The sequence below is a fragment of the Podarcis raffonei genome, chromosome 16 (assembly GCF_027172205.1).
Source record: "Podarcis raffonei isolate rPodRaf1 chromosome 16, rPodRaf1.pri, whole genome shotgun sequence".
Lineage (NCBI taxonomy): Eukaryota > Metazoa > Chordata > Lepidosauria > Squamata > Lacertidae > Podarcis > Podarcis raffonei.
In genome coordinates, this window is record NC_070617.1 from 10,393,837 (window position 1) to 10,419,343 (window position 25,507).

The 25,507-nt window shown below is 47.4% G+C and overlaps 1 protein-coding gene and 1 non-coding gene across 5 annotated transcripts; both read right to left on the reverse strand.

Moving 5' to 3' along the window:
• Positions 1–911: 911 nt before the first annotated feature.
• On the reverse strand, positions 912–21,487 carry KHDC4 (KH domain containing 4, pre-mRNA splicing factor). 4 transcript variants are annotated; one of them, XM_053368300.1, is made up of 14 exons: positions 21,355–21,487; positions 20,402–20,642; positions 18,236–18,364; positions 16,173–16,252; positions 15,599–15,651; positions 14,499–14,665; positions 13,244–13,455; positions 12,704–12,764; positions 11,735–11,792; positions 10,182–10,432; positions 8,282–8,440; positions 5,852–5,964; positions 4,397–4,482; positions 912–2,478 (listed from the first exon to the last, which is right to left on the reverse strand). In XM_053368300.1, the coding sequence occupies exons 1-14, from the start codon at positions 21,399–21,401 to the stop codon at positions 2,288–2,290; spliced, it is 1,848 nt and encodes a 615-aa protein (XP_053224275.1). In that variant the 5' UTR covers positions 21,402–21,487; the 3' UTR covers positions 912–2,287. The 4 variants fall into 4 exon arrangements, 3 of the variants coding, with proteins under 3 accessions (XP_053224275.1, XP_053224274.1, XP_053224276.1); XM_053368299.1 differs by having other exon boundaries at positions 912–2,487; XR_008327962.1 differs by having other exon boundaries at positions 2,456–2,487; positions 5,852–5,936.
• On the reverse strand, positions 13,853–13,981 carry LOC128404535 (small Cajal body-specific RNA 4). The gene has a single exon (XR_008328132.1). It is a non-coding gene; the product is annotated as a small Cajal body-specific RNA 4 (non-coding RNA).
• Positions 21,488–25,507: the final 4,020 nt, after the last annotated feature.

Sequence of the window (25,507 nt, forward strand, 5' to 3'; positions counted from 1 at the left end):
AATAAGTCATACACATTTTTTTGTTTCCCAGTGTACAGTGGTGCCTCGCAAGACGAAATTAATTCGTTCCGCGAGTTTTGTCGTCTTGCGATTTTTTTCGTCTTGCGAAGCACGGTGTCGGAAAAGTTTTGGAAAAGCTTCAAAAATCACCAAAGTCTTCAAAAACCTCAAAAAAGGCTACCACACCGCGTTCTATGAGTTGCTCCTCGAAGTCAAGTCGCAACTGTATTAACGGTGTTAAGAAAAAGGAAACAAACTTGCAAGACGTTTCCGTCTTGCGAAGCAAGCCCATAGGGAAAATCGTCTTGCGAAGCAGCTCAAAAAACAAAAAACCCTTTCGTCTAGCGAGTTTTCCATCTTGCGAGGCATTCGTCTTGCGAGGTACCACTGTATATAAAAGTTATGTTTACACTTTACTGTAGTCTATTAAGCCAGACCCCTCTGGCTGCAGGGGCAGGAGGGGTAAAAACCTGACCCCAGCAGCTCTACTCCTGTGGCCAGAAGAGGATGTGGGGCAAGTGGCTTCCTACCCCTGGAAGCAGCTAGGTCTCCGGGAGGGGGGGGGGGGTTACTTCCCATGTTGACCCCGCCATGAGCTCGCTGGTAGGTGGCAGAGGTTTAGGCCGGCAACCATCTCAGGCTCAAACACTCCCTACCCATCTAGGGTAAATTATTGAGCTACCGTAGATTGTTGTACAAGTTACAGTGGACGCTCAGGTTGCGAACGTGATCCGTGCGGGAGGCACGTTCGCAACCCACAGCATTCGCAACCTGCAGTGCTGTGATTCGGCGCTTCTGCGCATGCGCAATTTAGTGTTTCTGAGCACGCACGAGTGCCAAAAACCTGGCTTTTTGCTCACATACACCCAAGGCTGACTTTCCAAACAAAAACAAGAGTCTGGAGAAGCAAGTAGAATTATTTGTACATTTATAATGAAATTATGGTTTGAATTTATTTACAACATATAGAAAACAAAATCAGAGAATAGTGTGGTTGTTGTTGTTGGTTTTTTTTTAAGTGAAAGCAAGCTCCACCAGATCATTTTCTGCGGGGCGGGGAAACACCTCCAACACTTATTCCAATACTTCAAACTTTTACTTGCCCTTTGAACACAAGACAGCAAAATTTCAGGTCCAGTGGTGCCCCCTCCGTCTCTGCCCTTGACTGCAAGTGTTTTGGTTGATAGCAGCCTAACAGGCCCAGGAAAGAGCCCGCTACAGTTTTGAGTCGTTATAAAACAATCCCACAAGTTTTGTGTTTTCCTCTTCGGCCGTGGCTGCATGTCACCAGCACCCGAAGATGTCCCAAGCTCAATGCATCTCTTATCAGCAAGGCAGAGAAGTCTGGTTGGAGGTGGTTTTTCGGAACGGAACGAGATTGCAACGATGCCATTGCTGCAGAGGTAACGACACGCTGGCCGGTCGAAGATCCAAGCACAACGGAGTGAAGAAAAATTACCTCGGGAGGAGCAGTTCGAGATTTTAACACCTACTGCTAAATCCACCCCCACCCCACAGCAAGGGGAGAAAAAGTAATACATTGTCTTCCCTGACAAATGTGACTTGGCCAAATGAAATTAGAGAGACAAAGAAGAAAACAAACCACCTGCTTGCCAAAACAATTCTGAAGTTGTTTTGGAAAACTGCATTATGGATTTATTTTTTTAAAAGAGACCAACAGAAAGAGATTTTAAAGAAGGTGATTTTCAGGAAACAGGTTTTTCAGGCAAAGGTTTCCCCCACCCACCCCAATCCTATTTAGAAGACCAAGCATTACACACACACACACACACACACACAAAAGTAAAATCCAGTTATAAAACAGAAATACAAGCAGAACAGCAGCAGGCTTAAGTTATTGAACTTTGCTGGTTGGCTGGCTTCTTTTCCAAAGCCAAGAACAGGTGCATGATAAGCTGGGGGGGGGGGGGGAATTAAAAGAGAGAAAGGGAGAGATAATGGAGACATTCCCTGCGAGTGTAATGCTGACACTGTTTTTCTGCAGTTGTATTCCGTTAAGCCTGCAGCTTTCAAATTGCCTTTGATGGAGGAGTCCACTGCAGATATAATAGCAAGTTCTTTTTGTCTGTTTGTTTTTTAAAGAAATAAAACGAAAACACAAAAACAGAGCCCCTGGCACAGAAAGGGCCATACTGCATCTCAGAAGCTTGTGCAAAGAGGTCAGGGCCGATGTACATTTTGCAGAGATTCTTTGATAATATACACGTGTTATTGCTTGAGAGAGACAACAGGTGGAAGGTGGCGGAGGCAAGTGCAGCTGCAGCAGCTAAGGTGCCATCCAGAATGGCATCTGTTGCTTTGCCCGTTGCTGCGATGAGGGGTACTGGTATCCTAAGCTCCATGTCTGCGAGTAGCTACTTGCGGTTTTGTGAACCCCGTGGTCTTCTTCTTCATCCGAGGAGTCGCCAGCATAAGCCACCAGGCCGAATCCCTTTTCTCCGGTTTTCATCTTCTTAGCTGGGTGATCTAATGATGATGAACAGAGAGAGAGAGAAAAAAGAGAGAGAGACATCCCGCCCCAGGAAAAAATAAAAGAGAAAGGTAAAAAATATCCCCCAAAAACATGTTAATTCAAATGAGAGGCATTAATGTATTTTTTTTTCCAAAAAAAAAGTTAGTCGGACACCATTTTGAGGTCACAGAGCCAACAACGGTCACCCCGGGTGGGAGGTCAGGCGATACAGGACCGGCAAACAGCACAAGTGTGATCCGTCAGAGCCATGTAAGAGAACACAGAAGAGAGAGAGAGAAAAAAAGAAAAACACAAAAAGACAAAGAAAAGTCAAGTTAGCAAAAATGAGGCAACAGGGTTTGCAAGTTCACCGTTAAAGAACAACATGTTAAAAAAAAAACCAGGAGCTGGTTGAAAGTGTCCAACTATCTTTTTTAAAAAGGGAAACTTTTAAGAAAGGGGGCGGGGGGAGAGAAGTGTTATGTTCTGTCTCCCGGTTAGAAGTGTCAAATTCAAGCTGGATGTCCTACCAGCAGAAAAGCCACGCTGAGCACCTAAGCACAGGAGCGGAAATCAACTGACTATATGTCAATTTCACTTGGCATCACAGGAAAAGCTAAGGTTCCCTGCTTGAAATGCAGAATTTTGCTTTTCTGGGTATTGAGGAGGAAGGAGTATGATGTATTGCTTGGTGGTGGAGGATGTAAGGAAGAGAGAGAAAAAGAGGGAAAGCAGCAGTAACTGGGAAGGAGGGCTAGGATGCTGGGTACACAAATCAGACCAAAGCAACAGCCCTGAGCCCTGAGAAGGAGACACAGTTCTTTTCCCTGTGGTGTCTGAGCAAAGAAAAACATTAGCTCCAAGAACAGCAGATCCAAGTGCAGAAGGGAAAAAGTTCTATTGTTCTGCCCACTCTCCTGATCAGAACTGGAAATGGACGGCTTGCATCATCTGTCACCAGTCTGGTGCCTCCAGATGTAAAACTCACATCTGGCTGGCTGGGGCTGATGGGAGCTTTCATCCAAAACATTTGGAGGGAACTAGGTTGGTGAGGGATGACTTACAGCTTCCTCATCCTTCTTAGGAACATAGAAACTAGGCAAGGGACATCACCCAGCCCTACCTGGAGATGCCTTTTTGGACTGAACCTGGGACCTTCTGCATGCAAAGCTCTACCACTGAACCGCAGCCCCTCCCCTAAAAATAAAGTAAGGTTCCAGTCCACCTGGTTCAAAACAAAGGGCTGATTTAAAGAAGAACAGAGGAAGCTCCCTTGAGTCAAAACAATGGTCCATTTGGCTCAGTATCATCAACCTAGGCAGAGCCTCTTCCAGGATTTCAGACAGGGAGTCTTTTTCCTAGTCTAACCTGGAGATTGAATTAGAGGCCTTTGTGTGTGCAAAGCAGGGGTCTCCTCTTCTGCCCGCTCTCACCCCTTTTCTGCCCTCCTGCCCAGGCACCTTTGCGGATTACACAAGCCCGGGTGCCATGTTTTAAATGCTTGCTCTTTCGTATGTGGCGGTGTTCATACCAAGGGCCTCCACATGGCATCCATGGGAGAGAGACGGGTGGTATTCAGAAGCTTCTCCCTGCAGAGCTGTGCATTGTGGGAACAGGAAGGACATTCACACTCGGAGCTCCTGGGAACTCCAGGTCTGTGCATTTTCAGAGACAAATTGTACCCTTAGCTTTACCACTCTGTAATTTTACTCTTTGGAGTTTGTGTAAGAATAAAGGTTTGATTTACTCTTAGTTTTAGTTTTCCTAGCTACTAACAGAACTCAGAAGACAGGGAACTGAAAGTAAGTTGTGCACATAAGAGTTTAGCACCTGGAGGTGACACTGGGAAGAACAGCCTAAAGTTAGCTAGGCCGGCTGATGGAATGCAAGTACAAGTCACGGCTCCCGGCCGCCCACGCTCACCATTGCCGCCCACTAAGGACCCGTTCCGGTCGTCAGGCTCCACCTTCATCCCGGTCACTGGTAAAGCCGGTGGAGGCATCAGCTGCCTGTTCGGAAACAAAGAGCATTTCAAGCTTATTCAACCCATTAAAAATCCTGGTTTTAAAGCCCTAAATATTTATATTAGGCAGGTGCCTTCCTTATATTATTTTTGGCCCCTGCTGAAAACTGTTTTGCATGGGCAAACTTAGCCACATTTTAATATGGAATTTCTATTTTATACCCAGCAGTATCGCGCCTGGCCCTGCAAGGGGATTCTAAGTGCAGATTCTCAGGGCAGTTCTTAAATCAGTGGTTAGTATCAGTGTAGTTTTGAAAGGTTCAGCCCGCCATCTTCCTTCCAAATGGTGTCCAGCTGTATACAAACGTTGACAGAAACCTGCTCCTCCATCATCATTGTCCACAGTATCTCAAGAGATATCCAAATGCATATTTCCAAAACTAAAGTGTATTAAGACTGCAGATTAAATTTTTATTTTGAAATTCTGTGGCTCAATTTGTTTTCATACTATTTTATCAGTACAGTCGTACCTTGGTTCTTGAATTTAATCTGGGAGTCCCAAAACAGTTCAAAAACCAAGGCGCAGCTTCCGATTGGCTGCAGGAGCTTCCTGCACACAATCAGAAGCCGCATAAGCTGTGTTGGACATTTGGCTTCCAAAAAATGTTCGCAAACCAGAACACTCACTTCCTGGGTTTGTGACATTCAGGAGCCAATTTGTTCGACAACTAAGGCATTCAACTACCAAGGTACCACTGTATTCTTAATGTGTACTGGTTTGCAAACCGCTAAGAGGTTTTGAGGATTAAGCAATATATGAATCCTGTGGAATAAATAAACGGTTTAAGAACATAAGAAGAGCCTGGCTGCTGGATCAGGCCAAAGGCCCATCTAGTCCATCATCCTGTTCTCACAGCAGCCAACCTGAAGGCTCTGGGAAGCCTGTATGCAGGTCCTGAGCGCAAGAAGAACTCTTCCCAATTGGGACTCATTGGCTTGGGACCAGGTTGCTTAAAAAAACCATCTTCTCCCATAGTTAGCGAGGCCTGCTGAAATGAAGGGCTGTGACTAACCCGGATCCATTCATTTCAATGGGTCTACTCTTAGCTGGATAAAACCTGTAGGAAGCTGCCTTATAACAAGTTGGCCCATTGATCCCATCTAGCTTAGTACTGTCACGCGCAATATGTCCCGTTTTTAATTTTTGTTGTAAGCTGCTGTTGAAGGGTGGGTAATAAATTTAACAACATGGTCTACAATTATATATTTGTCTTTTCACAATACCCCAAAACTCAGCAACCTCACTTCCCCTAATGATAGGGCCTGAGGAGCACTTCCACACTGAAACACATTTCATTGCAGTTCCCACTCAGAACTGCACCAGAGCAAAGCTGGGCACCACGGCCACAACCTACCTGTCCCTCTCTCTCTCCTTTCCTGAGGAACTTGCTGGCTTCGAACCCGTTCCATCCATCTCGGTCTGACTGGAGAAGCCTGTACCTAAATTAGTCATATGAATGGGTCCATGCTATGAGCAGAAAAACACAGCGGCATTAGCAAATCTAAAACTATGACACAAGCTATCAGCTCCTTAATGAAAACTTGCAGCAGGCCCAGTCTCTTTGCTCTCTACACACCATTACAGGCCATGCTTCCGTTTTTTTCTAGGCCTCTTAAAACGCTGTGCATTTTGCACATGGTAAACTGGAAAGCTTGCTGCACAACAATGCCCAAACCACTTGGGAGCATGAGCATAGCGCATCATGGCTTAAGATACTCTGTGCAATCCTTTCAAGAGCCCTTGAAAGGTAGGCCAGGCTTTGTTGTTTCCATATTGCAGATGGGAAGGCTGAGGCTGAGCAAATCGCTAAGGAGGCCGATGTCATTCACAGCCAAGGTGAGGTTTGAACAGGGGGATTTCTCGACACATAGCTCAGGTTCTGTGCCAGTCCAGGATTTGAACTCAGGTGTGTGGAATATTTACTTCTCTTCCAAAGGAAAAGGTAACAGGGATCAGTTTTTTGTTTTAAAGGGCTGTTAAGACTCAACAGCTTTTTCAGACCAGCCTCATAACTGAGACTGTAGCAGCCTGTGCCACCTGTGGCAAGTAAGAACAGCTACCAGGGAAGTTAAGAAAAAAGAGCTGGTTCCCTTTTCTTCTTCTCCTTTCGAGCTGTCCAAATGTCACAAATGACTCACCTAAGTATGGAACGAGGAAGTTGCCCTACACCAGGTCAGAACAGAGGAAGGTGCCTGCTAAAACCAACAGGCCCTTCCGTTCCAACTCTTGAAATGAAATACAGCATCATCATCTGTGTCTGTTTCTGTTTCACAACCATTCACTTTAGTTTAAATCTAGATTTTCTATGAACATTCTTCTTTGCTCAGTATTTTTGCTCACTGTAAACTCAGCACCAATTTTCAGTGGCTCTTTATATCTTAGCCACTGCCTTTTATTATGAGAACAAAGGAAGGTTCCTTAGACCAGGCCAAACCATCTAGCCAGCACAGCCCGCTCTGACTGGCAGATCTCCATGATCTCAGACAGAGAAAGTTCTTCTCCCATCAACTCCTAACGTGACTTTTTAACTGGAGATGCCACAGAGTGGCTGGCACAACCCAGTCAGATGGGTGGTGTATAAATAATAAAATTTATATTTTTATTATTATTAACCTGGGACCTTCTCAATTCAAACGAATGCGCCTTTCTATTTCAATTATGGCCCCTCCCACATGTGGGCAGACAGGCTAGTCACTTGTGTTGACTTACTTACAGATGGAACGCAAACAAAGAGGAAATAGTGGCATCTATTATAAAGTTTGAAATTGGAAGGAAAAAACACTCAGTCCTCGATCACCACCACAAAGCCTCAAAACCCAGCAGAGAGTAAGATGCAAACTGGGACAGCTAGTGGGGTCCCTCAACGCTGCAGGTAGCAAGGCAAAATATATTTCGAAGGTCACTGGGATAGGGGACCAGGTGTTGCAAAAAAAATGTAAACAATGGGGTCAAACTGCTAAGGAATTCATGTGGTATGGATTCCAAGCTTCCTGGTCAGAGCTCAGACAGGTACGAGATCAGGAAAGGGCTGTGATGAATACTTTCTCTGCTTCTACTGCAGGGTGGGGAACCTGTGGCATTCTAGACAGTGCTGGACTTCAACTCTCATGAGCCCTGACTACTAGCCGTGGCTTCTGGGAGTTAGAGTCCAACAATATCAGGAATCTGTGTGTTCTGTCACCACCGCTTTAAAGTGTCACAAGGTTCCTTTTTGTAACAACCATGAGAAATCAGGGTCCTACCTCTTGGCTGGCAAACCACCTCGCCCAGCAATTGCTTGGGACTCCTGGAAAAGGGTCCATGTGATGTTGGGACTACAGCTCCTATCAGCCTCAGCCAGCACGGCCAGTGACGATGGGCGTTGTAGTCCAGCAACATCTGCTGGACACCTCACTTGGGAACGCAAAGCCTGCCTAGGGATTACTGCCTATCCCAAAGAACGCAACACCTTCTTTGGCCAAGGTGATGGGGAACTTGAGATGAGCCTGATGAATCCGGTCAGTGGCCCATCTAGTTCAGCACCCCGTTCTCAGGTGCTGCAGTCGGGAATGCAGAAGCAGGAGACGAGCAAAAGAGCATCTCTCCCAGCCTGTGGCTTCCAGCAACTGGTAGATTGTTGGCCCTGACCCTCCAGGGCCCACCTGACGGCAGGGCAGTTGAGGAACACCATATCTGACCCGTAGAGGCTTGTGGGGAAAACCCAAAAATCCAGGTGTGGAACCAGCTCTGTGACCAAAGGAAAGAGGGGCAGGGGAGGCAGTAAAATGGGAGGGAGTCACTCCACCTGGTATCCCAGCAGCCCAGATTCCCGCTCATCCGGCAGCTCTTCGGTGAAACGCCTTTTCTGGCCCGGCTGGGGTTGGGGCTGACCTGGCGGCTGCGTGGTGGCCGGCAAGGTCGTCTTCACAGGGGTGGCCGGGAGGAAAGGGGCGCTCAGCGGCGTCTACAAACCATGCAGGCAAAAGAAGAGAGGGGTTATTTTGATACTGATCACATTTGTAGCCCACCTTTGCTCCCCTTTGTGGGCAAACACCAGAGCGGTTAAAAAAGACAAGTAACAACAAAATGACAATGTATCTTAGAAACATGCACACAATCTCACTGCATTTAGAAATCGCTTCCTGTGAAACGCGGGAGCAATTTGAGACAATAAAATTGCCCATTAGAAAAGCAACTTCTTAAGCACCAACAACTGAAACAGTAACATGTATTTATTGTACTTGTATTGTCTGTGTTTTGTTTTTTCTATATCCACTAAACTCCAAACTAACAAAGAAAAAGGTAAAACAACACAATATATGAAAACAATGTCTAATCCAATTGTGATGGGCACCTTTAGCTAGTGCTTACAGGGGGGGGTCACAATTCAGCCCATATTCAGAGCCCCCTTCCCACAACCAACCGCTAACTAAATCTGCTTCCATGGGGCTACATTTGTGGCTGTGAAAGGCAAGTCGGGACTCAGCTCTGCACTGCTCTATTTGGTCAGATCTGCCCTTGCTAAGGCTCCCAAGCCGGGCTCTTTTTAGCTACATGCCTCCTTCTCTCTCTCCACCAATCAGTGCTCAAATTAGAAGGGCAGGGATTTTTGTGCTGGGCCTCAAGCTCATATTTTTAGAGACCCATGAGAACGTTTGGATTCCTTACGAGCCTCCTCACTACCTTTCCCCTGTAACTGGAGCAATGGAAGGCCCACACCCTGCAAAACCGAATGCTCTTCTCCCTGATGCTGTGTCCACTTCTCACGTAAACAAGAACCCAGATTGACTGGCTCACCATGGCTTACCATGAATGGGCAGCTTGCCCTACCCCCACCCACAGCAGGTGAGTCCCCCGCCCCTGAATGGAGTGGTGCATGACGCCTGCAACACATCACAGAATCACAGATTTGGAAGGGACCACAAGGGCCATCTAGTCCAACCCTCTGCAACACAGCGACTTTCAGCCCAATGTGGAGCTCAAACCTATGAACCTGAGATTAAGAGTCTAAGCATGACCTTGGTTTTTAAAAAGAGAGAAAAAGATGTGAAATCTGGTAACTTCTCATTCGGACTCCAAGAGATATACTCCACATGTTAATGTTATCAAATCTCCCCTCCCCTGCTAAAATACAAAAGCCCCACCACTACCACTAAGCTGTGTTAGGATTCTGCCAGCTCCTGAAGGCACACCTGCATACTTTTGATCTCCTGCTTTAATTGCCATTTTTAACACTGTGCTGCTTTAATGGGCTCGTTTCATTGTGCATTTTAATTGCCAATGTTTATTCTGATGAAGTTGTTTTCTTGTATGTTTCATTTATGTGTGGTTAAAAAACTTTTTTTATTTACCGCTTGTGAACTGCTTAGAAGCCCCCTCCTAAAGGACGAGAGGGTGGCAAGCTCACCCATAAAGCAGACTACAATTAAAGCTTTTTTTAAAAAAGTTGAAAAACTTCTGAAAAGCCATTTAAAGCGTCTATGAAACAGTCTAAAAAATATCAACAGCCACCCCTACAGCAGTGTTCTTCAACCTTGCGTCTCCAGATGTCGCTGGACTACAAATCCTATCATCCCCAGCCGGCTTTACCAACGGTCAGAGATGATGGGAGTAGCAGTCCAACAATCTCTGGGGATTCAAGGACACTGCCCTAGACACTACTGGGTGCCCCCTCACCAGTCACCAGGCAACATTCCCTGCCTTACCTGGCCAGTGCTAGCGGGAGACTGCACTTGCGTAATCGGGTACTGGGTGGGCACAGGTGGGACTCCGGTGGGCAGTGCTAATACTCCCGGTGCCAACGGAACCGCAGGAGGCACAATGCCTGGCACCCCGTAAGGAGGCTGTACCGGCTGCTGAGGGGGCGGAACCACAGGGTAGCCTGCCTGAAAGCCGCTGGGAGGGTAATACGGTGGCTGAGGAGGGACAGTCGTTAAAGCTGCGGGCTGCGCAAACCCTATGGGGGTGGGGAGAGGAAGAAAGTAATTATTATTATTTCTTTTATACATGAATTACTTTCTATTGAAGCATGTCAAGGCAATTTCACAAAACAGTAAAAATACAGAAAATCACTGCATATATAAAGAGAGTTGAAATTCTTACATAAACACACACACACATAAAAAGTTTCAAACCCAATACAGAGTGTGACCTGGGGCACAAATAAAAATATCTCTTAGAAGGCCTGCTGAAAAAGGAAAGCCTTCAACAGATGCTGAAAAGTGATGGTGACTGTCTGATACGAAATAGGAAGGTGTTCCAAATTAACACTGAGGCCCAGCGCCGAGGGCCTTCTGGTGGTGCCCTCACTGTGAGAAGCCAAGTTACAGGGAACCAGGCAGAGGGCCTTCTCGGTAGTGGCACCTGCCCTGTGGAACACCCTCCCACCAGATGTCAAAGAGAAAAACAACTACCAGACTTTTAGAAGACATCTGAAGGCAGCCCTGTTTAGGGAAGCTTTTAATGTTTAATAGGTTATTGTATTTTAGTGTTCTGTTGGAAGCCGCCCAGAGTGGCTGGGGAAACCCAGCCAGATGGGCGGCGTATAAATAATAAATTAAATTAAATTTAAAATTAACATGTTGGTGGGCATGTGGGCGGGGACAGAAAAGCAGGTGGAGCAACGAATCCAAATTTTACACAGTAAACTGTTCAAACTGTCTTTAATATTGTATTTTAATTGTTGTAACCTGCTCCGAGACCTTAAGAGTGAAGGGAGGGTTGTTAAACAACAACAACAACAACAACAACAACAACAACAACAACAACAACAACAACAACAACAGGCTGGTTTCTACACGCAGACACACAGAGCCCTTTTGCTCCTCCATTCGGGCAAACAAGAGGCATTATCAGGCTTCAAGGACACATTCCAGCCAGGCAAAAGCACTCAAGGGGTATATGAAGCAAGGCCTGTGCAGAGGTGTGGCCTGGGCAGAGGATGTGCGGCTTGGGTAACACAAGAGGAACAGATGTGGCCCTCCAGGCCAAGCTATCTCCAGGTCTATGATCCCCCGCGCCAGACTGAGGTTCTCCAATCTGTCCTTGCAAGCACAAGGGGGAGCAACCAGGTGGCAACAGAGAACTGCGTCACCCACCATTGTGATGCAGCCCCCCCCCCACAGGGAATAGAAAGGCTGAGAGCTGTTTCTCCACCTGTGGACTTTCATAATGGCAAATTTAACCCCAAAGTCTCTGGTTTCCATCTTTCATCCCCACTCCACCACCGAACTAAGTGTTGCACGCTGTCAATACAGACCTGTTATGGGGACTGCCGTGGTTATCTGGTTCACAAATCGCGAGTATTCAGCATGAACCTTGGAAGAGATAAAGAGGGATCAGATTGCTTCGGTTTCAATAAAGGACACCCATGCAAACTGACTGCTCTAGTGGGAGACCGTATAGCCCTGGTTAGGTGAGCCTAGTTGTATGCAAACTGTTAAGCTCCTCCTGTCTGGATTGGTTCTACTGCCCAATGCCACAAGTGGGAGTCTGTCTGGGGGCAGGGAAGGGGCTTCTTCAGTATCGGGGATGGGGAACCTATTTGTTCTCCAGATGCTGCTGTAGTACTACAACTCCCACCAACCCCTAGCAAGCATGGCCAATGGGCAGGGGATGATGGGAGCAGCAGTCCAAAATGTTTGGAGGGCACCAGGTTGGGGGACACTGCATTAAAACAAAAGCATCCAAAAAAAAGGGAAATCAGGGCCATTACAAAATATAAAGAATTACTCAAGACTAGCACAATCACAAATAGTCAGTTTCAACCGTCAGCTCCGATTCCCAAGTATGAGGTGTTTTACTAGGTTAAGCAACTGCACCGTAACGACAGCTGGGACAGCTCAGTTGGTAGATCATGAGACACTTAATTTTAGGGTCGTGGGTTCGAGCCCCAAGTTGCAGAGAGCTGGACCAGGTTGGCTTTCGTGGTCCCTTCCAACTCTAAATTCTATGATTCTATGACAGCTGGCCAGTTTGGGAGGGTTTCAAATTAGCAAAAAATGGAAGACATGCTGCTTTGTTCCCAACAATAATCCTTTTTACTAGGAGGGTCAACACGCAGCTGGGACATCAGGGGCTGCCACAACCAAAGGATGCTGGACTCAGATTCCCAACAGGCCCCAGCCACCACTGGTAGGAAAGCTGTATATAAAGTGCAGAAAGAGATGGGCACTTCACGTGACTTTGGCGAGAGAGTGCAACAATAAAAAAAGTAGGGCTTACTTACTGTTTGTAACAGGTTCTCACAAAGCTTTTTGGCAGCTGCAAGGCCTTCTGGTTTTGGATGGCTGGAGGAGAGGAAATACAACACACAGACACACACGTTCCTGTCAGACTCCAGACATCCACAAAGATGGTCAAAAGGTTCCTACATAGCAGGGGGTGGGACTAGATCAGCGTTTCCCAAACTTGGGTCTCCAGCTGTTTTTGGACTACATCTCCCATCATCCCTAGCTACCTGGATCAGTGGTCAGGGATGATGGGAATTGGGAAACACTGGACCAGATGTCCCCCGGGGCTCACTTCCAACCCTGCTATTCCAATGTTAGGAGTCAGATGTCCTTGCTCACTGCTTCAAATCACCCAGGGAGCCACTAGTAAATCCCAACCTGCCTGCTGCCCATCCCACATTCAGCTGATCAGAAAGGCTTCGTAATTAAACTAAGCCAGCTCAGCAAGCTTGACACTGCAACTTTACACTTGGGATGGCACACAAAAAGCCGATTCCTTCCCGGTGACAAAGCCCAACGGGCTCCCAGCTCCCTACCTGATGTAAATGTACATCGGCTCAAAGGCTTCTCGGCCAGAGGCAGGTTCGATGCACCCAGAGCCCTTCCCACGGAGGAACACCTTGGCGCCGGTCTCAATCTGGATATGTTGCAAGTAGGAGCAGCCTGGGCCTTCGACTTTCTCCTTTACGTTGAAGGTAGGTACAGCGTGTTCCAAGCCAACAAACAATTTGTCCTGGACATAGTGCATCTGTACACACACAGAGAGAGACACCCTTAGGTGTTGCATTTGACACCAGAATCAGGAAGGGGTGGGAATGGATTAGAGGTCCCCTGCTAGGGTCATAGCTCAGTAGCAGAGCGTTTGCTTTGCATGCAGAAGGTCCCGGGTTCAGTCCCTGGCATCTCAGCATAGGGCTGGGAGACAACCTTGTCTGACACCGTAGAGAGCCATTCCCAATCAGGGTAAGCAACACAGAGCTAGATGGACCAGTGATCTGACTCGGTATAAGGTGTGTATAGACAGGGGTAGCCAGTGTGGTGCTGTCAAAATGTTGCTGGACTACAACTCCCATCATCCTTGACCACCCTGAGGCCGATGGGAACTGTAGTCCAACATCACCTGGCAGGCACCACACTGGCTACATGTTTGTCCGATGGCACAGTGAGGTCTCCACTCTTTCTGCAAGCTGAACCCCTCTCTCCATCGTGTTTCTCTAAGAGGATGGTATCGACAGAGCCCAGCTGTACAGGCTCTGCCTTCTTAATCCTCTAGGTAAGGGAATAAGCAGACATGGACAGTTCAACCGGTCAAACAAGTGTAAAGCAAAATGCAAGGCAGTGTTCAAAACTCTCATTGTTCTAGGTGTGTTTTGTGACAGAGAATTTAATTAGCGTGAACAGTTTCTGAGCTCTGGGTGCAGTACTGAGCCTAAGATTTCAGATTAAAACTGCACAGTGGAAGGAAAGGAAGACCCTTTTCTGCCTTCCCACTTCCAGCCACTCTCTGAAGACTGGAGAAGAGGCCCTCTTAGGGGGGCAGGCAGGGGAAGCATGTGTTTGTTTTTTGCAGTCTTTGTATGAGGAATAGACAGTGTGAAAAACGAACATAAGATTTTAGCTGCAGTTCATGCATTTTCAGCTTTGTATTCCTGTTACTAAAAAAGCATGCCTAGACATTCCGCTGTTGCACCCATAGCCTAGGTTTAAGGTGCCATTTAGCTCCTAGCTTTCATATCTCAGTTTCTAACACTGATGCAAGGGTAAAGGCACAAGGACTTGGCCAATACGTACTCCTCCAGACTGGAAGGAGGGCTTCTGGCCAACAGCCGGAGGCAGCTGAGTGATGGGGGCAGGTTGGTGGTAGACGGTAACTGTAGCTCCGTTGAAAGTTGGGCTGGATCCAGTGGCAGCTTTCACGACGCCGTTTGTAATGATTTCCTTGATTCGGTTTACTGCTCCTGTAAGGCAAAAAGAAATAAACGACTTTAGCCCTATGAAAAGAAGGGACATTGTGGTTACTACAGAAGAAGAAGAAAACATTTAGGGTAACTTCACAATCATTATTCATTAAGGATATAGAAGAGTTATCTGTGTTGGATTTGAATTGTTTTCATGTAGGTGCTGTTGCTGCATTAGAAGATTAGGACACTCTGCATGAAGACCTGGAGAGCTGCTGCCAGACAGTGTAGATGGAACTGAGCTACATGGACCAGTGGGCCTGACCCAGCATAAGACAACTCCTTATGTTCCCAAGGACATGCTCTTTGAGGGGAAGGTCTGCAGCCTGGTGGCAGAGCATCTATTTTGCAAGCAGAAGCACCAAGGTTCAATCCACCAGCATCTCCAGACATGGCTGGGAGAGACTCCCTGTCTGAAAGCTTGGAGAGCTGCTGCCAGTCAGGGTAGACAATATTGAGCTGCATGGGCTAGTGGTCTGACCCAAGCATAAGGCAGCTGCCTATACTCCAATCATGCAGTTATAGAGCTGGGAAAGGCCTTGATGGTCATATAGTCCAACCCCTTCCTTAATGCAAGGTTTATAATGTTGGAAGCAACCGCAGCAACCCTTAACAGATGGCTGCCCAGCGAAAAAATTAAGCAACAACACAACTTCATATTTAATAACAACTCTGTGCCTGTTAGGCTAACGGTGCCTTAGTCAAGTGAACTAACTAACCTCAGCTGTGTACACACTATACCTTAAAAGCGCATTTTAAATGCATTCTTCCCCTTAAAAGAGTTGCACTGTGGTTTATCCCTCAGTTGCAATTCACAGCAACCCTTAACAAGCTACAGTGCCCAGAATTCTTTTGACGGAAATAATGTGCTTTATAGATACAGCACAGACACAGCCATTCTCTACCCAGGGTGTTGAATCAGAGCTTACTTACTATCCACCAGTTCTCGCGTTTGCCCCTGGACGTGCAAGTACAATGGACGATCTCTGCAAAACACAAGTTTTAATATTTTTTTATATATTTTAAACTGAAACAAAGGTCTCCACTGGAGGCAGTCAATGTCTCTGGGACTCTGGGAATAAACTGTAGCCAGCCACATAGGGGATAAAATGCTGCACTTGGGGGCACTCTTATGGTGAGGGCTCTCTGTCCTTGACATGGGGCACTGTGTGTGTTTGCTCCCATTAAAAAGGATTTGCAGGAAGGTAGCTGTTTGGTGGTGGTGGGGAAGTCCTCCTGGTTTTGCAAACTGAAGAATGGTATTGGTGGAAGAGCAGAGGATTGCTTGTTGCTTCCTCCATCCAGTAACATTTGACTTGTGCAGTTTTAACTTTGCACATCTCGATCAAGTGAGCAGCCAAGTCACATAGCTTACAAAATTACATCAATACACAAACGTAGCTGGTCTGCTCGTTCAGGTCCAATATCTAATCCATAAGAACTCATTCTTCTACAGATTTTTTAATCCTGGAGAGAACCAGAGGAGGAAATTGAAGAAGATACAAACCCAGGTCCAACTTTTGCTTTCTCTTCTGCAGTCATGTACCTCCCCCGAGTTGAGACTGCGGCTCCGCTCAGCCTACTTATCTGCAGATACAAAGGGACAAAGCATTGCTCAGATTGGGAAATGCAGTAAAATCCCTGCTGAATCAGGAAAAAGGCTCATGTAGTTCAGCAGCCCCAATTTCCTACAGCAGCCTTTGGAAAGCCTCAAGGGGAAGCTCACAAGTCAGGCCTGTAGGCAATAGCCTTCCTTTACCCATTCATACACCACCTATTTGTCCTCAGCTACTGTTAAGCAGGCCCCATCTGCACAACATAATGATACTGTGTTATGTGTCATGACATAAGGATACGGAGAGCTGTTAGAAGACCTCCTATTTCCAGTATGGAGAAACAAATTCTAGAGTTCCCTGGAAAGAGGGAGCAAATGCTAAACTACTTTGGGAACGGTAGTTTTGTGAGCTGAATAGTTATCTCCCAATAGATCTCACCATCTTTAACAAACTACAGTTCTATTATTATTATTATTATTATTATTATTATTATTATTATTATGGGAAGAATCATGATTGTTCAAACTGGTATAATGCTGCTTTAAATGTATGGTGCAACGAGGACCTAAGACGTACACTGATTCTGGAGCTTCCATTTAGCTAGGATTGCCAATACCGTATTTTTTGCCCTATAGGACGCACTTTTCCCCCTCCAAAAATGAAGGGGAAATGTGTGTGCGTCCTATGGGGCGAATGCAGGCTTTCGCTGAAGCCTGGAGAGTGAGAGGCGTCGGTGCGCACCGACCCCTCTCGTTCTCCAGGCTCCAGGAAGCTATCAGCAAGCCTTGCACGCCCGGGGGGAAGTTCCCCCTGGGCGCGCAAGGCTTGCAGGCGGCAGCCTGCAGCGCGGAGCACGGGGCGCCCTCCGGAGGATGCGCCATGCTTCACGCAGGTGTCCGCAAGCCTTGCGCGCCCGGGGGAACTCCCCCTGGCGCGCACGGCTTGCGGGTGGCAGCCGGCAGCGCGGAGCACGGGGCGCCCTCCGGAGGACGCCCCGTGCTTCGCACAGGTGTCCGCAGCCTGCCGCCCGGCGCGTGGGGCGCCCTGAAGCAGAGCGCCCAAGGCTTGCGGGCGGCAGCCTGCAGCGCGGAGCACCCCTCACGGACGCCCCGTGCTTCGCGCAGGTGTCGGCAAGCCTTGCGCGCCCGGGGGAACTCCCCCCTGGCGCGCACGGCTTGCGGGTGGCAGCCGGCAGCGCGGAGCATGGGGCGCCCTCCGGAGGACGCCCCATGCTTCGCGCAGGTGTCCGCAGCCTGCCGCCCGGCGCGTGGGGCGCCCTGAAGCAGAGCGCCCAAGGCTTGCGGGCGGCAGCCTGCAGCGCGGAGCACCCTTCACGGACGCCCCGTGCTTCGCGCAGGTGTCGGCAAGCCTTGCGCGCCCAGGGGAACTCCCCCCTGGCGCGCACGGCTTGCGGGCGGCAGCCGGCAGCGCGGAGCACGGGGCGCCCTCCGGAGGACGCCCTGTGCTTCGCGCAGGTGTCCGCAGCCTGCCGCCCGGCGCGTGGGGCGCCCTGAAGCAGAGCGCCCCTGGTGCCGGGCAGACATCGGCCAGCCCCACAAGCTCGGGGGACAGCGGGGAGGCCAGCGCCGCCATCCCACTGTTCCCCGACCTGGTTTTGGGGGGGAAATAAAGGGGAAAAAATTTCCTTTATTTCCCCCCCAAAAAAGCAGGTGTGTCCTATGGGACGGAGCGTCCTATGGGACGAAAAATACGGTATTTAATGAACCAAATGCAGAAGGTCCCAAGTTCAGCCCCTGGCATCAAATAAGGCTGGAGGAGAACTCCCATCTGAAACCCTGAAAAGCTGCTGCAAGTCAGCCTTGACAATGCTGAGCTAGATGGACCAATAGCTGGGCTAATGCTCCCTCCCCCAAGACTCGCTTAACAGCTATCGACACCCAGTTGTTCCAGAGGTCGGACAGGGTTTCAACAGGAGCACCAGGCATATCAGCTTGAAAGTACCCCAGAGCCACCTGGAAACCCATAGGACCAATTAGCCGCAAGCAGCACAGACCTCATCCTGCGTCTGCCCTCTCGTCAGGAGGTTTCGGCACGTGAGAGGCACGTCGTTTATCTCCACTTCTGCGACGACAAGATCATCTTTGCTTTTGCTCGCAGCCGGTCCTTTTCCAGGAGCCTGAAGCTGTTAACAGATCAGACAATGGGCATCAAGACACATAAGCCCCACCCTTTGCACCCTCACCTGCCCCTCTCCATCCGGGCAAGGAGGAGGCATGATGAGAGTTCAAGGGTACATTCAAGCCAGACAGAAACACTCCATGAGGGTGTGAAGCAGGGCTGTCAAGAGGTGTGGCCTGGGGAGAGTCCCAAGGGCCTACAGAGAAGCCTGAAGGGTTGCATTTGTTTGGTTTGGTTTTTCTTTTATTTTTGCATTTTCAGTTACAGACATTCATTTCTTTCACTAATACAACATCTTATACAATGATAATCACCTATTCCCAGATAGGCTGGAAAGTCTTCTTATGATAAGAAATAACTAGCGATGTTTCATGGCTGTAACTGAAGGGTTGCGTTTGACCCCTGGGCCTGAGGTTCCCCAACCCTGTCACAAGCTAAGCAAGTAGAGTCTCGCTTATTAAGCCAGACTTTCCGGCATCCAAAGAGAGAAGGGGAAGTCACTGGTACGTTAAAATCCCTACCCCACCCTCGCCAACTTGTTTTGAAAGCAGATGCGATTGAACCAAGGGATAGATTTCATGCAACCAGTCCAGATTGCTCCAAAACGTTCACTACGGACAAGAAGGGGAAACCAAATTATTTTCTTTGGAAGGATGACAGAGTTAAAACAAACCTGGCTGGCTCATTCACCCTTTGTAGTCTTAATTTTGCAGTGCAGTTCATACATTGTGTACAGGCATACCTCCGGTTGCAAACGTGATCCGTTCGGGAGGCATGTTCGCAACCCACAGCGCCGCGTCTGTGCACGCGCGTGACGCAATTCAGCACTTTTGTGCATCACGTCATTGTGTGATTCTGCACATGTGCAAGCGCCGAAACCCGGAAGTAACCCGTTCCAGTACTTCCTGGTTCGGCGCGGTCCGCAACCCGAAAATGCGCAACTCACAGCATTTGTAACCCGAGGTATGAATGTATATTCAATGTCCCTTTGCAGGGCTAAATCTAGGCTCAAGGAGACTCACAGCAAAGTGCCATCTTGTCCCAGACACCCCCTTTTAATTTAATCCATATAACTTTCACCAGAGCTTAGCTATCTTGGGCTGACCGCCCATAGCCTCAGGTGTTGTCTCATGGGGGGGGGGGGTGATAGAATATAGCCCCTGGTATATGTCTGTGGCAGCAGCCACCTCCCACTGCAATATATACAGAGTCCAGAATGACTGAAATTCTGGAGTTTTCGTAGGGCAAATTCAAGACCACAGCTGCAGCACCAGTAAAACAAAGTTTTTAGAAATACTTATCTTAATAGGGCCTAAGGGAGGTGTTGGGGACTTCTTAGAGAATGTGGACCCTGGTAGGTGCCTGGACAAATCTGATGGCAATGCTGGGCTTGGTGAATTAATTTTTGATCAGTTTCGTGTCAACACTGTCTACTTTCAGTACTGCTCATTTTGTTATGTGCTCATTTTGAACTGCATTCATATCATTGTTTGTGGCTTGTGATATGTTGCTACAGATCTGCCTATCTCATAATTGCTATTTTGTTTTGTTCTTAAGGCAAACCACTTTGACCACAATACATATTAAAGGGTAAGCGGACAAATGAAAAAAGGGCATGCTGATTGCAGAAGAAACCTTCATTACAACCCACTGATAGCCAACACAAGGGGTTATATCCAACCATGTTGACCCACTGCAATTAATTTCAATGGGTTTGATATGCCCCAATACACATTTGGCCAGAAGTCAGGAAACAATGGGCAAATAGTTAATAGCATGAGCGAACAAGTCCAAATCCTAAATTTGAGACTTCAGCTGTGTACACATCAGAGCACATGGCTCCCTGCAAAGAATCCTGGGAACTTAAATTTAACCTTCACATAGCTACAAAGCGCAGCACCCGTAACAACCTACAATTCCCAGGATTATGGAGGTGTGCTTTAAATATATGGTGTGTATACAGCTTTCTTTTCTCAACAATCATGAAAGTTAAATGGCTTCTTGCTTTCAAAATCTGATGCCTTCACCCTCCTCACCACACCTTGTCCGCTGAATTTGCCGTTGGTTTCAGCTTCCCTTTGGCCATTAACATGGCATTGATTTTGGCTGCCACAGCAGCGGCTGCATCCAGAGCTCCCAGTGGGGCTGCTGAGCCCTCAGAACCTGACATCCCAGATACACTATCTCCGCTGCCCTGGACAGGCCGGCCAGCCACAGGAGTGGTTGCAGGAAGGAGGAAGAGAGCCGGAGACGGGCCGGGCTGGTCCCATTTGCTGCGTCGCCTGGGGGAAAAAAATCAAATTAAACCTTCAGATTCCCTCTGGGGCTGCTGCCTGATCTTGATCTCCTCACTCCATAAGGCTTAGCACTTGCAACACATCTCCACAGCTCAAAAACACAGCTGCGTGTGCCCTCTCAATAATCCCAGCAACAGCAGCCTTAGAAGACAAGACAATACAGTGGTATCTCAGGTTAAGTACTTAATTCGTTCCAGAGGTCTGTTCTTAACCAGAAACTGTTCTTAACCTGAAGCACCACTTTAGCTAATGGGGCCTCCCACTGCTGCTGTGCTGCCACCACACGATTTTTGTTCTCATCCTGAGGTAAAGTTCTTAACCCGAGGTACTATTTCTGGGTTAGCGGAGTCTGTAAGCTGAAGCGTATGTAACCTGAAGTATATGTAACCCGAGGTACCACTGTATTTGTTTAAGGTAGATTTACAGCCTCTCTGATCTCATAAGCCTGGGGTGGGGGACCTGCGGCCCACGAGGTGTTGCTGGACCACAACTCCCATCCCCCCGACCATGCTGGCTGGGGGCTGGCGGGAGTTGGTAGTCCAGCGACGTCTGGAGGGCCTCAAGGGGACCCCGGCACGGGCAAAACCCATAAACGGGCTCCTCCTCCTCCTCCGCCAGGCCTCTCCCTTCCCCTCTCCCTCAACTTTCCCTTCCCGGCCTCCCCTCTCGCCCGGCCTCGCAACCGCGGCCTCCTCACCCTCCCGAGGCCCCATGTTCTCGCTGCCCCGAGCTCCCCGTTGACATGGCTCAGACGACCCTCTCCAGGCCGCCGCCGCCTTCTCCGCTCTGCTGAGAAACTTCCCCTCCCTCGCGTCACTTCCGCTCCGCCGCCGCCGAAGACGTCACTTCCGCTCGTTGTCGTAGCGACGGTGAAAGGTTGCTCGGGAGAGAGAATGCCTGGCACCATAGCGATAGTAAAAAAGGTAGAGGGGCGCACGTGTTCTCAAGTTCCGGCCGTATACATGTAGAGCTTATCGAGTTAATATTTTGATTATATTCTTGCTATTTTATTATTTCATTTATTTGTTTACTGTGGGTTTTTTTTGCTTATTTAATATTTAGTGTTTCATTTATTTGCTTACTGTTTTATGATGTTGTTTTTGTATTTATCGTTTTATTTATTTGCAGACATTTCTAAACGATAATATATATTTAAAAGAAACAAAAACTCTTAAACAATAGATACATAAACCCAAAATCCATTGAAACGAAAACGCAGTTAATAAATTATGGAAGTGGGAACTTGTCTATAGAAGTTAATTTGTAAGAAGGGAATTCCGGTGGAAATGTCTCCTTTTGACCTTTCCTACCGTGAGCTCCAAGAGATATGAGGCAGCTAATTATTGCCAGTCATTATTCAGGGTTTATGCTGTTTCTAATCAGAGTGTTCTATTGCTCACTATGATTTGGGGTGAGTGGGTGGGTGTTAGCAAACATTCAACGTAAGTGTCTGCATGCCAGCCAATAGAGCATAAGGCTTCTGCATGTAACTGAGCGCTGGATTGGGACCACAAAGACATCAGTGTCTTTTACTTCAGTCGAAAAGGATGAGAAAGTGCCATACTGTACGTGCAATCAATTAAAACAAGACAATCTCTGCCTACAGGCGAAGAAGAAGAAGAAGAAGAAGAAGACACACAAGCAGAAAGGGACAGGGAGGGAAGAGGGGGAAATAAAATAATAATAATATTAATAATAATAATAATAATAATAATAATAATAATAATATTTTTTATTTATACCCCGCCCTCCCCAGCCAAGGCCGGGCTCAGAGCGGCTTACAAGCAATAATAAAAACAAGTTAAATGATTACCACTTAAAAACAAAATTAAAAAATACAACATTAAAATATTGAAACATTAAAATGTGAAAAAGATTAAAAGATAGGCACCAGTTCTTAAACAGCTGTTCTTATAATGATCAGCTGTCACATTTGCAGGATAGTAAGTGTCTGATGGAGATGATTTTTCAGTAACAGTATACAGTGGGCAGCCAGCATTCAAAACTCCCATTGTTCTAGGCACATTTTGCAATGGGGGAATTTCATTAGGGCAAGCAGTTTCTGGGCGCAGTACTGCGCCTAAGATTTCAGATTAAAACTGCAGAGTGGAAGGAAAGGAGGACCTTTTTCTGCCTCCCTACTTCCAGCTCCCTACTTCCTACTCCCTACTCCCTACTTCCTCCCTACTTCAGGGGACGCGGGTGGCGCTGTGGGTAAAACCTCAGCGCCTAGGACTTGCCGATCGTATGGTCAGTGGTTCGAAACCCCGCGGCGGGGTGCGCTCCCGTTGCTTGGTCCCAGCGCCTGCCAACCTAGCAGTTCGAAAGCACCCTCGAGTGCAAGTAGTTAAATAGGGACCACTTACTAGCGGGAAGGTAAACGGCGTTTCTGTGTGCGGCTCTGGCTCGCCAGAGTAGCTGTGTCACGCTGGCCACGTGACCGGAAGTGTCTGCAGACAGCGCTGGCTCCCAGCCTCTAGAGTGAGATGAGCGCACAACCCTAGAGTCTGTCAAGACTGGCCCGTACGGGCAGGGGTACCTTTACCTTTACTTTTTACTTCCATCTACTCTCTGAAGACTGGAGAAGAGACCCTCTTAAGAATTTTACTGGGGTGGGCAGGGGAAGGACTAGACCATGTGAAAAACGAACATAATATTTTAGCTGCAGTTCACTCATTTTCAGCTTTGTATTCTTGTTATCAAAAAAGCACACTGTTGCTGTGCCCATAACCTAGATTTAAGGTGCCATTTAGCTCCTAGCTTTCATATCTCCGTTTCTAACACTGCTCACAGGGTTGTCATATGGATAAAAATGGAGAGGCAGAACCATGTGTGCCACCTCCTGTGAAGATATCTGAGATATAATAATATTTACTCCTGCATGAGGGCCCACAAAAGTTGTTTGATCAATGTCAAAAGAAGATTGGGCAAAAAAAATAAAAAAATTAAAATGTGTCCATCGTGGGAAGGGATGCTTCGGTATTCATTTCCAAATATCTTTTAAAATTTGTCGGTTAGGAAGCAACACTAAAATAAACTTGAGCTACGTGAAGCCAAGGAAATGACTCACATGCAGTCACATCTCCTCACACAGACACACAAACCCCTCGCTTCTGCTCTTCCTGTCCATATTCTTTATTGTGACCAGGCCAGGGAGGGTGTGTATAAGCCACAGATTGCGCAGAACTTTATGTCTGATTAATTCAAGATGAAATGAACCTCGCCTTTTTCAATCTCTATTCATGCTTCTGCCTGACAGGGCCCCCTCTGCACCATACATTATGGGTTGCCCCAGCTGCTCTGGGCAGCTTCCGACATACAGTGGTACCTCGGGTTACAGACGCTTCAGGTTACAGACTCCGCTAACCCAGAAATAGTACCTTGGGTTAAGAACTTGGCTTCAGGATGAGAACAGAAATCGTTCAGCAGTGGGAGGCCCCATTAGCTAAAGTGGTGCTTCAGGTTAATAACAGTTTCAGGTTAAGAACGGACGTCTGGAATGAATTAAGTTCTTAACCCGAGGTACCGCTGTATATAAAAACATAATAAAACATTAAACATTTTAAAAACTTCCCTACATGGGGCTGCCTTCTAAAGGTTGTAGAGCTACTTATTTCCTTGGCTCTGGGGTTGCATAAATCCGTACCCTCCAAGATTTCTCTGATGAAAATAGGGGCGTCCTAAGGAAAAGCGGGGCATTCCTGGATCAAATCAGAAACTGGGACGGCTTTTCCCTTCTTCCTCTCTGGCATCCGAGATGACTGCTTGTACTAGTTCTTGTCAGGAGATAAGGACATGTTTTACCATTTATTACTGCATTTATACCCCACCTTTCCTGCCCTCTCCATTTTATCCTCACAATAATCCTGTTGAGCAGGTTAAGGCCGGGAGTGTGTGTGACTGGCCCAAGGCCACCCAATGAGCTTTGTGGAGATTTGAACTCTTGCCTCCCAGGACCTAATCCAACAGTCTTAACAACTGGCTCTCAATGCGTTGGGGTCTCCTCCAGAGAGAAAATTCAATGAAAAGGAGATGGCAGCATTCAGTAAGCTACCAATTCCGACCCCTTTAGAGAGCCAGCATTACCTCAGTGTTCTTTACTGTTGTTTCGGGGCTTTTGAAAGCAAACCACTACCTGCAGACTACCAATGCCTGTGGTCAAATTCTGTGAAACTTGACAAATGCAACCTGCCGTAAATGAACCACAGGCTTAGCAGCCGTTGGGTCATAGAAATGACTGCTCGGCGGAGGCCCTTCGACACACGGCTGCAAGCAAATTATCATTTAGTTAACAGTGTTCTTCAGCCTTTGGCTACAACTCCAATCATCCATAACATTGGCTAAGCAAGTCTGGAGATGATGAGAGTTGTAATTCAAAGCTGTCTAGGGACCTAGAGTTGAAGAACACTAGTTCCAGCAACTTGTATTCAGGAGCATTACATAGTCATTGCAGCTAGTAGCCATTGGTAGCCTTTTCCTCCATTAAACTGTCTAATCTTCTTTTAAAGCCATCCAAGTTGGTGACCATCACTACCTATAAATAAAACAATACTCGGCCTTAATGGCTAGGAAGTAACACACGAACAAGTTCTAGGAAACCTAAATTAACACGATGGTTATTGTGGACCGATCAGGAAGGCACTGCCAGAATTCAATTCGTTTCTGCATAAATAATACTACATGGCAAACTGTTTGCACCAGGCATTCTACCAGTGTGGTTTAGTGGTTAGAGTGCTGGATTAAGACCTAGGAGACCAGGGTTCAAATTCCTGATCAGCCATGAAGCTCACTGGGTGACCTTGGGCCAGTCACTGTCTCACAGACTAACCTACCTCACAGGTAGGTTGTGA